Genomic DNA, 18,106 nt, shown 5'->3' on the forward strand with positions numbered 1-18,106 from the left:
CTGGGTGCTCTTGGCCCAGAGTTATGGTTCAACACTTAAAATGGGTACTGGCGCTAGATATAACATGGAAATAATTAATAATACATCAAAATGGATAAAATTTAAATTTTCTATGCTCTTCACACACCCCAGATGAAAAGCTGAGTTGGAATCTAAATATGTAACTATCCTGGGGTGTCTGGGTGGCTCAGTCATTTAAGAGTCTGATTCTTGGTTTCGGCTCAGGTCATGGTCTCACGGTTCCTAAGATCAAGTGCCGCATCGGGCTCTGTGCTGAAAGCGTGGAACCTGCATGGGATTCTCTCTGCCTCTCCCTCCCTGATCACATGCTCTCTCTCTCTCTCTCAAAATGAATAAACTTAAAAAAATGGAACTATCTTAATCTGCCACTAAACAATGAAGGGATAACAGTATACAGTCTATATGTAATAGATACTGCATAGTACTGCATGTGTGTGTGTGTATGTAGACACACATATAGTTCTATACAGCAACTATATATAACATGTATTTATTATATTCCATTATTATGGAATTTCCAAGGTACTGTCTGGTTCAACACAGAGTACCCTATGTATTACAAGTAGACTGCTTAATGAAATCTAAAACCAGATTGCCTGGGTTCTAATTTTGGCTCTGCCTCTAACTAGCTGTGTGAACTATGAAAAGTTATTCAGTCTCTCTATAACTTATTTTCCACAAGTGCTAAGAATGAAAGAAGTACCTTTCTACAGAGTTGTTATGAGGACAGAGCCCAAGTGCCTGGCATATACTGAGCATGCAGTAAATACTCACTTTTGTTATTTTTATTATTGTTGCATTTCATTTAAATAATTTAGTCACGAATTTAGAGGTTAATTAATTTACATGTATTAATCCTCTGATTTGCAAAGGTTAAAATACTCTTTAAGTCTTCCTTGAAAATTCAGGTGGGAAGTGAACAAAATTCAAAATCCAAATCAGTGACAGAATATGACTAGACCAAATTGCATCCTTAAGTTTTTTCAGTTTCAGTCCAAAGGTCAGAGTACATACACAGGCAAGTCAAAGAATTTTGCTCCTAAAAAAAGCATTATAATGAAACTTGGTCTTAACATGAACTCTAAAGTCTAGTAATAAATCATAATTTAGGTTTTTAGAGCCAAATGGCATAAAGAAATTCTTGCAATGTTTTAAAATCCCTAAAAGAAATCCAAAGTATAAAAATTTAGGAGCATAGGGCGCCTGGGTGGCTCAGTCAGTCAAGCGTCCGACTTCAGCTCAGGTCATGATCTCGTGGTTTGTGGGTTCAAGCCCCGCGTCAGGCTCTGTGGTGACAGCTCAGAGCCTGGACCCTGCTTTGGATTCTGTGTCTCCCTCTCTCTCTGCTCCTCCCCCACTCACGCTCTATCTCTCTCTCTCAAAAATAAACATTAAAAAAATTTTTTTTTTAATTTAGGAGCATAAAACATACCAATTAAAGAAAGTTCATGGCATCATAGCAGATTGTTGCTTATAAAACAACTATAAATTATCTTTCCTTTTCTATACCCTCTGGAGGCCTATTTGAGCATAGTCAGTAGATTTATATTACTTTTGAATGAATTTCTAATACAATGTATTTTTAAACCAGTATAAGCCACTTCCTCTTAAAGCCTAATGGCAACCACTGGCCTAACTGCTACCACTCTAACCATCTGAGGCAGGTTGGTGTAATGATAAAAGCAAACAGGTGCCAAGCACTGTACTTGCACTTCACACACCGCATCTCCTTTACCTTAATATATGAAATTAGTATTTTTATGTTTTTAAGAAATGAAGATCAAAGAATTCAGTGTTAAGTATTAACTTAAAACTATATATAAACATTAAGAAACTAATTTTGTGTCTTTAGTGTTACAAAATAGTACGAAAAATACTTCACTACTTTTAAGTAAACAGCTACATTTAATTCAAACTGTGCATATATGTATTCATGAGAGTTCTTTTTCCTTACACCAAGTGCAAAGTAGTAAACAAGTCCTTAAAAAAGGTAAAACTAGAAAGTTCTAAGGACCTGGAGACCAACTTACACTAGCAATACCTATCAGTGTATTAACATATCTGATTATCAAATATATACCCATTATCTTTTTTTTTTTTTAAAGGTATTATCTGCCAAAGTAGAGGTCTACTGCTGTATAGAACATACCTATTTAAAGGTAGGTTTTTTTTCCTGAACTATTTCTGTTTGCTTCATCTTCATTTGATATTGTGTCTACTTAATACATTCACTACCATAAGCAGGCTTTTCTCTCCAATGCCATTTTGGAGAACCATGAGAGATTTAGCTGTCAGGCTTATAAAACTCACATTTCTGAAGAGCACTATTAAGCTGCCATCACAATTAATCAATGAAGTGAAAATTTCCAAAAGCCTCTGTGTTTTGTAGTTCTTTTAACAAATCTAATTCCTTTAACAGTTTGGAGTTTACAAAGGTCGTAGCAATGTTAAAAATTAAAATCAGACAAACTAAATAACCTCTGAATCTTATTCAAAGAAGAAACCACAAAAATTAACATTCCCTTTTTTCAAATTTCAATGTCTACTTTTTGTTTTTTCCATTATTGTCATAAAGTTAGAATAAAATTTGCCATTAACCATCTTAAGTTTATAATTCAGCAGTAAGTTATATTGACACTGTTGTGAAACATTCATTCAGAACATTTTCATCTGGCAAATCTGAAAGTCTGTACCTCTTAAACGTCAGCTTACCTATAAACCATTCCCTGAGCCTACTCTTTTACTAGAAAACAATCACAGAGAAAAGGGTAAAAAGAGTAACAATGTTTACACTCGGTTCTTTTTCCATTACTGCTAGTGACAAACCACATGTTTTACTAAAGCTGAGAACTTGGAACATGAAACAAAAGATATCCAAACCTCATAGAAAATCATTACAAATGAGGGAAAATCTTTAACAATCTCTCCAGCACTAAAACTAATTTGTATGTATTTCTTTCTGATTATAATAAGTATAAAAACTAAATCTTTTTCTGCAATTTGCCTCTGATTGCTTTAAACCTGCTTAAAGCACCTTTGAAACATTAAATTTTATTCAAAGTTTTATCACTAAGATGCAAATGTAGAGTGCATCCTACAACTAAAAACTAACGTTTAAAGAAATGTACTTAGCTATTATATACAAAATTACAAAATATGAGTACAGATATAGAAATATAACGTTCTTGTTCAAACTGAACAAGTTCACAAATTACTCTCACTTATGTCCCTCAAACCTTGAATTACCTTCATGAATGAGTTATATTTCAAAACTGTATTTTCTTGAATTAGTTGACTAAAGAATATCATACAATGCAGATTTCACATTTACTGAAAAAAATTCAGTTTTACTTTTTCCTCCAACTTTTGTTCATTTTTGAGATCATTCTAAGTAAATAAAACATTACATAAACAATTAAATTAAGGCAATTTGAAAAAGAGCCAGAAGAAGGAATACATAAAAATAAAGAGCAATAGAAAATTAATACTGAAATGAAAATTTTTACCTCAAAATCTTGAGAGGAATATTTTTCTCCTTCAGGAAGAATCCCTCAAGTAACGGAATTAGTAAGTTGAAGTCGGAAAACCAAGATTCAACTAAACACTAAGCTTAAACTAGATTTAGTCAGCTAACAGTAAATATACTAAATAAACTAAACACAATGCAGCCGATCATTAGCATACAAATAGGAAGCTGCTGACCCATTATCAAGAGCAAATGTTGCTTTTATTTTGTTTCATTTTGTGATAGCCAAACACATCCTTCCTGGTCCTACTTAGGACCAAGAAGGTGGATTTTTGGCACAGCTAGCCAAAGCAATGAGAAATGTCATCATAATTGTCCACCAGATTGAAACAGAAAACATAAAACTCATACACTGAAATGTGTCTTTTGTTAAATCATTCCTGCTTCAACCCCTCGCTGCATGCCAGGCCTGCTTTCTTCTTCTTTTTAAAAAAAAAAAAAATTTTTTTTTTAATGTTTATCTTTTGAGAGAGAGACAGAGCACGAGCAGGGGATGGGCCGAGAGAGAGGGAAACACAGAATTTGAAGCAGGCTCCAGGCTCTGACCTGTCAGCGCTCACGAACTGCAAGATCATGACCTGAGCCAAAGTGGATGCCTAACTGCTAAAACTGACTGAGTCACCCTGACGCCCCTGGGCCTGCTTTATTCTGAGGTGCTTCTTTAAATACTGTTTGCATTTAGAACAGACAGGATAAGAAAGGAGATCAGCAGAGCATATGATCCTTGAACAGTCCCCAGTGGTTTTCTCTGCTGCCTATGGTCTCCTTGTTTCCAAAAATACACAGGTCCAAAGGAAAGATTAAATTTTGTATTGGAACAAATTCTCTTGAGGCAATATAATGACCCTGATTATCTCCAGAGCTTCGAGCTCCATGACTCCTGTGATTCTGCTCCTTTCATCTTTGCTGAAAGCTTGAGAACTGGTCATTTATAAAGAAGAGGTATTTCAGAGAAGAGGTGCCAAACTCAGGCCCACAGACTTCATCAGCCGCTCTAAGGAATGAGGCTCCAGAAAGCTAGTTTTAAAGCCCATCCTTTCCAGTGGCTCCATGTGGATTATTACCTCACCTACCCACATCTTCATGGTGGCACTAATAATCCCCAAGAGGCTTACAAGTGAAGTTCAGGGTGTCCTCAATCTTGCTTTCAGAGTAGAGTACACATTTGTGAGATAAATGGGAAATGTGAATAAGAAGTACATATTATGTCAAGGAATTATGCTTGATTTTATTAGGTATGACTGTGACATTTGTCACAGTAAAAAAAGTCCATAATCTTTTATAAGTTGTATACTCAGAAGTAGGAGTAAAATGACATGATGTCTGCAATTTGCAGAGTTGCTTAAAATACTTCAACAAAAAAAGAAGATAGATGAGACTATAAAATCTTAGTAACTGTTTATATATACATACATATAAATTTATAGTAGCATTGTTCTAGTCTTGTATATGTTTGAAAGCTTACATTATAAAAGAAAGTTTAACTTCCCATTATCCATTTAAAGATTATATTATTTCCAGAGGATGTGTGACTATTTTAAAACTAATTGTATATACAGTAATATATACATATGTATATACTTATGCACACACACACGCGCGCGCACACACACACACACATATACATATATATATGTGTATATATATATGTGTATACACATATATTTTGGACAGGGTTTTTTCCTGGTTTGGTTATCTAAAATAAACTCTCCAGGGATGCCTGGGTGGCCCAGCTGGGTTAGGTGTCCGACTCCAGCTCAGGTCATGATCTCACGGTACGTGAGTTCAAGCCAAGTAGGGGTCTGAGCTGACAGTGCAGAGCCTGTTTCAGATCCTCTCTTCCTCTGCCCCTCCCCTGCACGTGTGTGCTCTCTCTTGCGCTCTCTCTCTCTCTAAATAAAAACTTTAAAAATAACAATAAAGTAAAATAAAATAAACTCTCCAATTTATTACCAAGAGTTTTTCCAAGGGGAGAGGGGAATGGAATCTAGTCTTACATGGCAACACATACACTTAACAAAGAAGAAAGCAGCTTCAATTAAAAATAAATCAACATGAAAAATAACTCAGGCAAGAAGAAAGCCAACTCGCAATTTAACCTCCAGGATTTGCCACCCCAGGGTCTGTTTATGGAAACTCCTGCTTTCCAGCTCTTTGACATTATCACCACTGTGACTTCTATATACTTTTGAAGATACACAGAAGGAAAAGACTCCACATATCTGGGAAGTTATAAAACAGAAAAACTGGAAACTTAAAACTCTAGCCTCCCTTTGTACACACAGAGGCCTGAGGGCACAGAGCAAGCTCAAGCTGTCAGATCTTCATGAATGTGATGGTTTTTGGAGTACCCTTGATTTGGTTTTTGGAGTACCCTTGATTAGCAGAAGCTTTGGAAAAGCCAGGGTACTCAAAACTACTACTAACAAATGATCAGATGCAAAGGATCAAACTGATCAAATCTTTTGGTCTTTTTGTTCCTATACTAGTTAATGATAATTTGACCATGTAAAAATGAAATTAAATGTTACAAATTCCTCTCTATACAAAATAGTCCTCTAATCTGAAAAAAAAAATGAAACAGGTGGCAAGTATACATTGACATCAGGAATTATTCAGAAGAGTAGTCACTTTTAGTATGCATTATAGGTTTAAAAAAGAGTTCAACCTGATTTCCTAATACTTATATAGTATTGCATAATAATGAATACCTCATAAATGAACAGCTTCAGGCATCACAAGAATATAAATTGGTAATCATGTTTAGAAAATTTTGACTACTAAGAACTGTGTCTTAATTCTTCAAAAAATCATGATCCATGCATGGCACAGAGAATAACTCTTAGTTAACCAAAATAATCAATGATTCGACACAAGGGTTATCTTAATCTCTCAACATGCTTAATGTGTGTAAGATAAAAACCATAGTTTATTTTTTGATCCAATCTTTAAGACACATAGAAAATAAAATACTAGAGCAAGTTCATGTACTTGCTATTCAGATTTAATAAATACCAACATTTGATTAGTTGAGACAGTTAAAAAAGCAAGCATTATAAATGTAAGTCACAGGCTTTTCCTAGGTCTGATTCAGCCTTCTCACACGTCTCTCTCTTTCCATTTTCCTCAAAACACTCAACTTTCCCATACCCCTGTTCTAACTTTCTCATACCCCTGTTCTCATTCCTTTGTCTCACAGATCCATCTTTCTCTATAATTACACAGAAAAATTTCTTGAAGAATCTATACTCCCAATTTCTACCTCCTCTCTTACTCATTTTCTAATCTACTAAAATCTAGTTTCTGTTCGCTGGACTCTTATTTAATTCTAAGACCTCATAAGTTCAAGGTTATTTTTCAGACTTCACATTACTTGAACTCTTTACCAACTTCTGAACTGACGCTCACAGAGCTGGGTGTCACCCCGGCTGAAGGTCCTCAGAATTGCAAATTATCAGTTTTAGACAATGGAGAGCTATTGTTTTGACTGTGCAGGCCCACAAGAGGGAGGGGGAGGCTCTGTGAGGGTAAGTGAGCCAGTACCTAAGAGGAGGGCGGTGGAGGCAAAAGGAAGATTTGCTTTCAAATACTGCTTCAGCAAAGAAGGGCAGAATTACAGATCAGGAATCATAGTGATAAAAGCTCTAGAGGATCACAAATTTATGAAAAAATATATGTGTACTGTATTCTATTTATACGGATCATAAGACTAAAAGATATATACCAAAATGTTAACAATGATTAAATTTCTGGATGTCAAGATTATGGACAGTTTTTATTTTCTTCTTTATAATAATACATATTTTGTTAATTCTCTACAATGAACATACATTTTGTTAATAAGAAAAAGGCTGCCCCCCCTTTTAAATAGCAAAAGGTCTGCATGCCTGTGTCAGGGTAACAAAGAGGGGGTGTTGCCAGGGAGATGCAGTTCCACAGAACACTTGTGAGAAAACCCCCAGGGGGTGAGTGGGTGTTAGAAGTTTGAAGGAGGAAGGAAAAGCAGGCTGGGTGCTTGGGGTCCTGTTCTGGGGATGAAGGACCTCACAAGAACCAGTCTGGCCTGAAACAACCCAGGAAGTACCTGGTGTTCCCCCTGGACCTCCAGTCAGCCATCTGGGTCCTTTCTATCCTCCCTTCAAGATCCTATGAAAATCTCACCACTCCACCATATCCCATAATACCATGATTCCACATAAATGGTGTCCTCTCTACCCGTTGGTTGACTTCCAATCCAACCTCCACATAGTCCACACAGCTACTAGTGTTCTAAACATAGTGAACATGGAAAATATTTCAAGAATATTTAGAATCCAGGATACTCTACACTCTCAAATGTACATGACCTCTGCATACCTTTACCAACTCAGCATCCTAGCCCTGATGCTGGGCTCCAATTAGCTTCTACGCCTGTAGTTCCCTGACACCATGTACTCTCTGGCTTTGTGCCTCTGCACACACTCTTTCCTGGCCTACCATATGCTTCCCTATCCTTGTCCGCATGGCAGACTCCTACATCAAACCCTTTACATCTAGCTCAAAAGTAAGAATCCTCCGCAAAGTACTCCCAGTTAGCAGCTGCTCCCTCTCCTCTGTCAGCCTTACATAAAGTTTTATGGCACTTCTTACACTATTGGAATTATCATTCAAACACCTGTCTTCCCCACTAAACCATGAGATATTTAAGGCCAGAAACTACACCTCCCCATGCATCTAGCAAAATACCTACACATTGTAGGTACTCAATAAATATTTGATGAGCTAAATAAACAAATGTGTTTGTTTTTACTACATATTTTTATACATATCTCAGAAATAAATTTTAGGAGCTGAAAACCAGGCACTAACTCATACTGGTAGTCTCTAAATGAGACCAATTCAAAGATCTAGCTAAAAAGAAAGTAAAGATCAAAGCAAATATATACTTTTTTTTGGTGGAGGAAGCACAGCAAAGTGTCTGTTACAAGGCAAAAGTAATTAAAATACGTATCTTCTCTTTGAAATCAAATCAGCAAGAATGGCTGATAACCAGGGAACAGAGGAAACTTAAGGTCAACTTCAAGAAAATAGAATTTCCATATAGTTTAACTTTCATCAGTGCCTGCCTACTGCCTACATTAAATTTACCTGAGCTAAGGTAGGGATTGAATTTTGACCAGTCTGGGTCTGCATATCAGCAGATTCTCTCTCTGCCACAGAATCTGTTACACTTCCATCCTGCTGAGATTCAATTGTTTCCATGGTCATTTGTCTGAAAAGACAATAAAAAGGGAGAAGTATTAAGGCCCTTTCTGAAAGATTTCTCTGCTTTTACCTGGCCTTCTGATATTCATTTCTGTCATCCAACTGTTCTGCCTTACTTTTTAAGAAATAGGTTCAGTGGCAGTCTTAACTCTCCAAACTAACTCTGCTCACCGCACACAAACATTACCAAGGGAGCCCTGCAAAATGTTTTATGGGAATTCATTTATTAAAAAAATTTTTTTAACCTTATAAGAATGTCTCCTTGATAATTATTTTAAGCCCTCTAGTATAAATGAGTGAAAAAAAGTAGGTTTTCTATCTTACAGTGAGTATAAATATTCTAGGACTCTCAAGGCCTAATATACCTGCTTGATAATATATACTATCAAAGAATTTCCCCATTGTCTAAATTAAATGCATTATAATATAAAGATGTGTCTAGCTTTGCCAGCACTAAGTTTCTGATAAGCCCCTCAAACTGAATCACACAGGGTTGACCACATATTCTGCAACTCCCCAGTTCCTTAAAAAAGAGAATCTAATTTTTTCAGGAAAAACTTTTGACATAATTTTGTCTGTGATTTCAATTTAAGTTAATGATTTCTATATTTCTGTATTTCTATATTTTATCCTGCTAGAAGAAATTACAAACAGAATAAATTAAACAAAATCAAATTTTACAAACTTATAGGAACTGTGTTGCCTACTCTTATACATCTTTTCAACTGTCAATGATACAATGTGTTTTTCTCAGTTTGGTAGTCTAAATACATAGCCCATAAGTATGCAAGCCACTTAGAACTTTGAATTAAAATGTACAGACCTTTCTTCCAGAGGTAGTTACAGATCCTACAGATCTTTCATCTATGTCTTGCACTCAATTATCTTCTTTTGTATTTCAATAGTCATTACCTGAATCCAAGCCTTCCATCCTCAAACCTATGAGTTACTCCTCACTACTGAAAAGCATTTTCAGTACTTACAACTGATCATGACAATTTAGAGCAATTATAAAAGATAAAAATCTACAGTCTACTATAAAAAAATGTCTTTCCCTCAACACTCCCCAATTCCCCTTATCTCTCATTATTTTCCAGAATAGTCTAGCTAAGGATAGATCATCACCCTGTATCAACTGACAATTCTTAAGGCTCTGCTTTTGCTTATGTGAACAGTTCCCAAAAAGAATACCTCAGAACATTAGTTCTGCAGGATATGAAAAGGTATTATCATTAAAAGAGGGTAAGGGGTGGGGTGCCTGGGTGGTTCAGTCAGTTAAGCGTTCAACTCTTGATCTCGGCTCAGGTCATGATCTTGTGGTCGTGAGAATGAGCCCAGCATGCCCTGTGTTGACAGCATGGAGCCAGCTTGGGACTTTCTCTCCGCCCTTCCCCATCTTGCTCTTGTGTGCACTCTCTCTCTCTCTCAAAATAAATAAACTTTTTTCAAAAAAAAAGAGAGGGTACACTCTCTTTTTTTTTAAAAAAAGAGAGGGTACATTTTAAAATGGAACACTTAATGAAAAAGTTGTAAGTATCCAGGGTTAAAAGGTTTTCTTTGCTGAACTTCTAAGAAGCCTGAATATGCTAGTGTGCTTTCAGAGGTGAAGGGTGCAATAGGCAGCATTTTCCAAAAGTATCTGCCAACCAAAGACTTTTTCCACCTGGTAGGTCCCAGAAGTGGTGTTTTGAAAACAACTTGAGAAATGTTGTCTTATGCTATTTCTTACACCTTTTAAAGCTCTCTTAAGGCTCCGCCAAGAACTTGAGTCTCAACTCAAACACTATATATGCTAGAAGGCCTTCTCCAATAAACTATTCATTTTAGAAACATTTAGTTAGCTCCATCTACATGACAGGTCCTGAAAATACAAAAGTGGGTAAATCACAGTCCGTGCCCTGAAGGAATTTATTCATTAGTGGGTCCCTGGACAACCCTTATCAGAAGTAACTAACGTACTTGTTTTGGGGTGGGGGGTGAGAAGCAGATTCCCAGGCTCAACCCCAAATCTACTGAATCAAACTTTCTGGGACATCCAATTTTTTTAAATACAAGAGATTCTGATGTATATTAAAATTTAGGAAAAACTTAGCTTATTGGTCAATTCTATCAGGTAGACCCACAAAAGGGGAACACAAGTAAAGTAACTTTTTTTTAATGTTTATTTTTATTTTATTTTCGAGACAGAGAGAGAGAGACAGAGTGAGAGTGGGGGAGGGGCAGAAACAGAGGGAAACACAGATTCTGAAGCAGGCCCCAGGCTCCGAGCTGTCAGCACAGAGCCTGATGTGGGGCTCAGCTCAAACACACAAACCTCAAGATGATGACCTGAGCCAAAGTCAGACGCTTAACCAACTGAGCCACCCAGGAGCCCCAAAGTAACTTCTTAAATTGTGTCAAGGATATTATGCATAAAATGCTTTGGGAAATATAGGAAGTAAGGATTATACCTGCCTGAGGATAGGGCCATATGAGTTGTGTATTAAACAAGAAGAAGAATTTAACCAGGTAGAAGAGGAAAGGAGAACTATGAGAGGAAGTAAAGTATGGAGCATAGTTAGAAAACACAATAGCTGATGGTGGTAGAGAATCTGGCTGCTAAGGGAGCCTACTTAGATTCACTGAGGAAGAGGCAAAGCAGGACTGTAGAAGTAGGGCTAGAAAAGGTTGAACGGAACCAGACAAAGAATAGCTTTTAATGATCTAGAAAGAAAAAAAATTTCCACCTCACTCATATGCCTCCTCTACTCTAGGTCCTTTAGTGTATTTTGTCCATCTATATAGTATAACGTTTCAACTATTTGATATCTACATAGAATTCAGTAAACAAGTCAACAATAAGCCAAAGTTACTTGTTAACAGGCAAAACAAATGGCCTAAGATCCATACACTAAAACTTATAAAACAAAGAGAACTTCTCACGGGTTCATACTTTAAACTCATTGATTTTTAGGGGCGCCTGGGTGGCGCAGTCGGTTAAGCGTCCGACTTCAGCCAGGTCACAATCTCGCGGTCTGTGAGTTCGAGCCCCGCGTCAGGCTCTGGGCTGATGGCTCGGAGCCTGGAGCCTGTTTCCGATTCTGTGTCTCCCTCTCTCTCTGCCCCTCCCCCGTTCATGCTCTGTCTCTCTCTGTCCCAAAAATAAATAAAAAACGTTGAAAAAAAATTTTTTTTAAACTCATTGATTTTTATTTCAAAACAATTCTCAATCATCTAGTTTCTAAAAATACTAGATATAAGAAGTGACAGCTGACAATGGCAGGGATGGAGGGGGAATGATACAGAATATAATAAGCAGATCTAGAATTCCAAGTGTGCGGCAATTGGGTCCATACAGCATAAAGTTGCCAAGTTCTTTACATTCAAGAAATTGAAAAATGTAGGAGTTAAAATTCAATAATGGTAAGTATCATAACTATCCTGAGTCATCAACTAAAGGTTAATATACTCAGTCTACTTTAAGGAAAGAGATACACATAATAGAATGCAGGAAGACTCTCATCATAAAAAGCTCTATTGGGGGCACCTGGGTTGCTCAGTCGGTTAATCATCTGTCTCTTGATTTTAGCTCAGGTAATGACTCATGGTTCCTAAGATTGAGCCCCACAGTGGGCTCTGTGCTGACTCCACAGAGCTTGCTTGGGATTCTCTCTCTCCATCTCTCTCTGCCCCTCCCCTGCTCGTGCTCGCTCGCTCTCTCTCTCTCTCTCAAAAAATAAACATTTAAGAAAAAAAAAAAAACTTTAATGCTTAAAAGGTCACCTGAAACTAGGACTCATTTTTTGAGATATAATAAAAGACTTTGTAAGTTATTAAGCATTTTAATTGTTTTACACATGAAAGTGTTTTTATATACATTATCTCAATCACCTTACTTGGACCATTTTTCTCCTGGGTATTTCCCACAGTTCAATTCTTTGCCCTTTTCCTTTTTTCAATCTACTTACTATGGCTCCTTCAGTCCTGTATGCAGATGACTCCCAAGTCTGTATTTGTGCACACTCCCCTCCTATGATGCACCTCAATCTACAGTTTTCACATACCTGTCCCTTCCCTAATATTCCTTCTTTTAGTCAAGAGTATTCAAGCACCAAAGCTACAGGTTACAAGTGTGTGTCTACATGTGAGTCAGTACCAGATCAGCTACAAAAACCCACAGAGCTAAATATCAGCCAAATCAGGATGCTGTGATGAGCTGAGCCTCCCAGTAAAGAAAGGCAGAAATGGGAGGTCAGCAGCCACCCCTGTTCATCTTCCCCGCCACATGTGGTGTCATCCATTATAACTTCCTTTCCCAACACTGGACCAAGCTGCTGAGTTGCTGCTCCTCACAACTGCTGCTGTCCATTCTAAAGATGACATATCACACTTGGCCTCCCTGTAAGCCATGACTAAACCATGATGCCCCTTCCTCCATGCCAGAATCATATCCAGTAATACCTCCCATTCCTATTTCCCCAGTCACCACCAAAGATGTAAGTTCCTCCCATACTCCACTGTCCCTCTCATAAATAGTGCTTCCTTTCCCTCTGTATTTCAGTTGCTTATTCCTACTCCTATTCTTCCAAGCCCTTGCAATGTGCTATCTGGAACTCCCAACACCCCTTCGGTCCTCTCAAGAGGGACCAGCTTGTCTTCCCACACCTAATCAGGATTAGAATGTTGACCTGGTATCCTCTTTGTTCCCCACTATTTCTCAGCTGTTCCTCCTCTGTGTCTTTGTAGAAATCCCTGTTCTGTTGAGGCCCAAGGATATTAGGTGTACCATCTTATATTCATCCATATGATAATCATCTTCTCTACATCCAGGATGTAAAGTGAAGACTTTAGCACTTGGCTTAAGAGCTTTCCTCTCCACTATTCTATGTTCAACACTCAAAGGAAGGACCCCTGCCTCACCCTGATGCTTTAGTGCAAGATTTTCTCTACTCCACTTCAGCCATCTACTTAGCTGGTCTTACAATGGACCTAGACCATGTCCCAAACTATTCCACCTATGAAATGATTCTGACATCCCACCCTAAATACAACATTCTATTCTCCCAGGTGACACCCACCCTTGATTACTCCCATCACACCTGTTGTTCCACCACACTGAGATCTCCAGACCACTTTCTCCCTTTCCATCAGCCTCCCCCTTTCTTCATATCTCATCTTACTCAGCTTAGAATCCATGGTTTCTCATTTCAATTATTGTCTCCCAATACTCTAAATTCTCTTGTCCCTTTTCTTTTTGTTGTATCTGCCTAGTAAATACCAATTTCAGATAAAACCAATTCAATCTCCTCTATGACTCTATGAACAATACTGAATAAAATTATAAAACAATATTATTAAGGCTATTGAATTCATGGTTTTTAACCTCAAATGGGAAGCAATCTTACTGTTTCCCTAGTGAACTTACTTTCCCATTCTGTACAACTCTTTCAAATGTTTCTCCCTCTTCTCAAATCCCTGAGCTCACCTACACTCAATGTAAGACCTTGCTTCCTGTTTCAGATGAGTACTCCCTCAATTTCCTGGCACCATATCAAAAACCACTTACCTGTATACCCACTATTTTACCTTGCCTCCTGCCTCCCCACTCTTAAACTCTTTTATCTGTCCTCTGGATCTCTAGGCACTATAGTATCAACTATCGTCTCCCCTCTCCAATGGTTTCCTCCTATCAAGATTTAAACCTATTCAAATCTCTTCAATCTCAAACACACACACACACACACACACACACACACACACACACTGAACCAGAAGTTCTTTTCTAACTATTCCCTTGAATGTCTCTTCTTCCTCTCACTGCTAAACTAAAGAATTACCAACACTATGTCCATTTCTTTCTTTCTTTTTTTAAAGTTTATTTATTTTTTGAGAAAGACAGACACAGTGTGAACAGGGGAGGAATAGAAAGAAAGGGAGAGAAAGAATCCCAAGCAGGCTTCACATTGTCAGCACAGAGCCTAATGTGGAGCTCAAACCCACAGAACTGTGAGATCATGACCTGAGCCGAAACCAAGAGTCAGCTGTTTGAGCCACACAAGCGCCCCAACACTATCCCATTTCTTTACCTCTCACCTATTCCTACACAACCCTAAAATGACTTCTGCTTCACTAAACTTCTCTAGTAAAGGTAACCAATCTCTGTCACTAAATCTAATGTTCATTTTAAGTCCTATCTGGTTTGATCCCTCAACAGTATTCCAAACTGTTGATATCTTCCTTCTTAAACACTATCTTGATGTCATTATACTGCATTTTCTGCTCTCATCGGATTCTCTGACAATTCCACAAGCTCCTTTGCTAATTAATTCCTCCCCTTACTCAATGTTAACCTTCACACTGCATGTCTTCAGGAATCTGTTTCGCCTTCTCACCTCACTCTCAAATCTCCCTCTGGGTATTGTCATCCATTTTTCTAGATTCAAACCCCAAGCTTCAGGGTTATCACTCTCAAATCTAGATCTCTAGCCCAGAGGTCTCTCTTTAATTCCAAAATCATATATTCGAATGCCTAACATCTCCAAATAGGTGCCCTACAGGTACCTCAAACTCACTGGATCCAAAACTAACTTCCTCTTATTCCTCCACAAATATGTTCCTTTTCTGAGTTTCTTACCTCAGAAAATGGGGCCTCACCATCCATCCAATTGCTCAGTAGAAAAGCTGGGTGTCATCTGTGAGACTCTCTTTCATTCCCTACAGCGTTATTACCAAGTGTGATGACTGTACCTACTAATGAACAAGTTAATCCCCTTCTCCACCACCACTCAATCTCCCTACTCCAATCCCTGCTAACAGTTCCCTTTCTCAAGCATACATTTCTGCTTAAAATACTACTCTGTTTAAAAATCTTTAGTAGCTCCCTATTGACTGTAGGATAAAATTCAAAGTTCTTATGATAATCATAACCACAACTATTGGTTGGTGCCTACCATGTGGTAAAATCATACTAGTTTTAATCCTTAACAACTTTATAAGACCTGTATAGTTAGTTCTTCTTTTAGAGATAAAAAGCAAATATAAGGAAGTTAAGAATCTGATCTTACCATCAAAGTTTTGGGCGGCATAGCCAGGTTCTACACTAAGGTCTTTTTCCAAAGTCCATATTCTCAATTACCAAACCAAACCAAACTGCCGTTCAATCTCTTTCACAATGTGACTCCATTTCACTTTTATGGCCTCATTTCCAGTCACTCTATTCTTTCCCACATTCTCTATTCCAGCCTCCTCATAAGCCATTTCTTTCAAGTAAACATCCTATTCCCCCAGTTCTAATCTTTGCTATCTGTTCTTCCTTTTTCCTGAAATACCCTTCATCCATTCTTTGTCCAATAGGCAAATTCTTACTAGTTTTTCAAGGCCTGGCTGAAGGACACCATCTTTCAAAAGCCTATTCTAACAGCCAGGGACAGAATTAGTTGTTCTTTTCTGAGTTCCCAAAGGATTTTATGCAGTACTTCCATTATAGCACTTGTCTAGCATAGAATGCATTTGTTCACAAAGTACTAACACTAGTGTAAGAAGCTCAAGGACAGGGATTACATTGTATACTTCAATGTATTCCTAGTGCCTATTACAGAATCTACCATAATTGTTAAATAAACTAATCAACTTTTGGGAAGACTATGCAACTGTCAGATGTCACTAAAATGATAAAAGTACAGTTTAGAGAGATCAAGTGACTTTCTATAGGGTACATAATAGGTAGCATGACAGAGAGTGAACAAGAAGTCTTATGATTATGACTCTAGGGTTCCTTCCACAGCTAGCGTTCTGGGCATTCCAGTTTAGACAACATTTTATAATAAAGAGGTGCTTTTGAGTATGCTGCAACTGTTGTTATAATCTTCATCCAGACATGCTTTGTTTTTACACTGGGATATAGGGGATCTAATTTTATACCATTTGTATTCTTCAGGAATGCCTAGTATTATGCCCAGTACAGATCATTCGGTAAAAGTTTGATACTAAAATCAATTTATTTGAGGGGCACCTGGCTGGCTCAGTCAAAAAAGCATGCAACCCTTGGTCTCAGGGCCATGAGTTTGAGCCCCGCACTGAGTGCAGAGATTACTTTAAAGATAAAAAATAAAAAATAAAAGCATATTAAAAAAATAAAATCTATTTATTTGAAGGTAAAAATCATTTACAGGAGAGTAAAGCCAGCACTATCAATTTAAAATACAGACTTTATCATTTTCAAGCAATTTTATTCTACTGTCAATATCCAACTGTTTTCTAGTACAACTCTTCTCCTAAACCCACTAAAATCCAACCCCAGGACTCAGGGAAGAAGAGTCAACTAAGAGTTAAATGTTGAATATGGGTCAAGCACTATACTAAGCATTTTCAAACAGTATCCCAGCAGGAGATACAGGACCCAGAACTCAGTATAAATGATGTACATAAAATCCTAACAACTGTAAATCAGCCTCACTAGTCCAGACATAATTCATCTATAAAGTATAAGAGAGGGGTGCCTGGGTGGCTCAGTCGGTTAAGCGTCCGACTTCGGTTCAGCTCATGATCTCATGGTTCATGAGTTCGAGCCCCTGCGTCGGGCTTTGTGCTGACAGCTCAGAGCCTGGAACCTGCTTCACATTCTGTGTCTCCCTCTCTGCCTCTAACCCACTTGCTCTCTGGCTCTCTCTCTCTCTCTGTCAAAAAGAAAGATTAAAAAAAAAATTTTTTTAATAAAGTGTAAGAGAAAAATCCATTATAATCCTTCATTGTTCATTATGTATTTTATAGTTAAAATTGAAGAGAGGTATCATAAGGTATTTTCCCTAAAATCTCACTTTCTATCAATATTAAACATAGTTGTACTATAGTTAATATTCTATAAATTAATTAAGCAATATTTTAATCTTTTAAATTTTTTTCATGTTTTTATTTATTTTTGAGACAGAGAGAGACAGATCATGAGCAGGGGAGGGGCAGAGAGAGACGGAGGCACAGAATCCAAAGCAGGCTCCAGGCTCTGAGCTATCAGCACAGAGCCCTACGCGGGGCTCGAACTCACGGACTGTGAGATCATGACCCGAGCTGAAGTCGGATGCCCAACCGACTGAGCCACCCAGGCGCCCCAAGCAATATTTTAATCTTAAATAATAATCCTTATTAGAAAGAAAGACCAATTAGTAATTATAAATTATACAATATTTAAAAATAAGACATAGAAAATAATAAAAAAACTAAAAAAAACAAAAGTCCATTAAGCACTATAAACTAATAGCAAGCAAAATACTGGCAAGTAGTTGGTTCCACAATTCTAAAAAACAGATAAGGATTGTTAAAATGGGCATATTTGAATTTATA

The 18,106-nt window shown here is 37.5% G+C and overlaps 1 protein-coding gene across 18 annotated transcripts in view; it reads right to left on the reverse strand.

Moving 5' to 3' along the window:
- The window catches only part of CREM (cAMP responsive element modulator), a 73,662-nt gene that overhangs the window by 44,159 nt on the left and 11,397 nt on the right, over positions 1 to 18,106 (reverse strand). For all 18 annotated transcript variants that reach the window (XM_058744307.1, XM_058744324.1, XM_058744326.1 and 15 more), the window contains one exon: positions 8,675 to 8,798. In XM_058744307.1, coding sequence (XP_058600290.1) covers positions 8,675 to 8,798 — 124 coding nt within the window. The remainder of the gene's footprint in view (positions 1 to 8,674; positions 8,799 to 18,106) is intronic.

Source organism: Neofelis nebulosa, chromosome 8 (assembly GCF_028018385.1).
Source record: "Neofelis nebulosa isolate mNeoNeb1 chromosome 8, mNeoNeb1.pri, whole genome shotgun sequence".
Taxonomy (NCBI): Eukaryota; Metazoa; Chordata; class Mammalia; order Carnivora; family Felidae; genus Neofelis; species Neofelis nebulosa.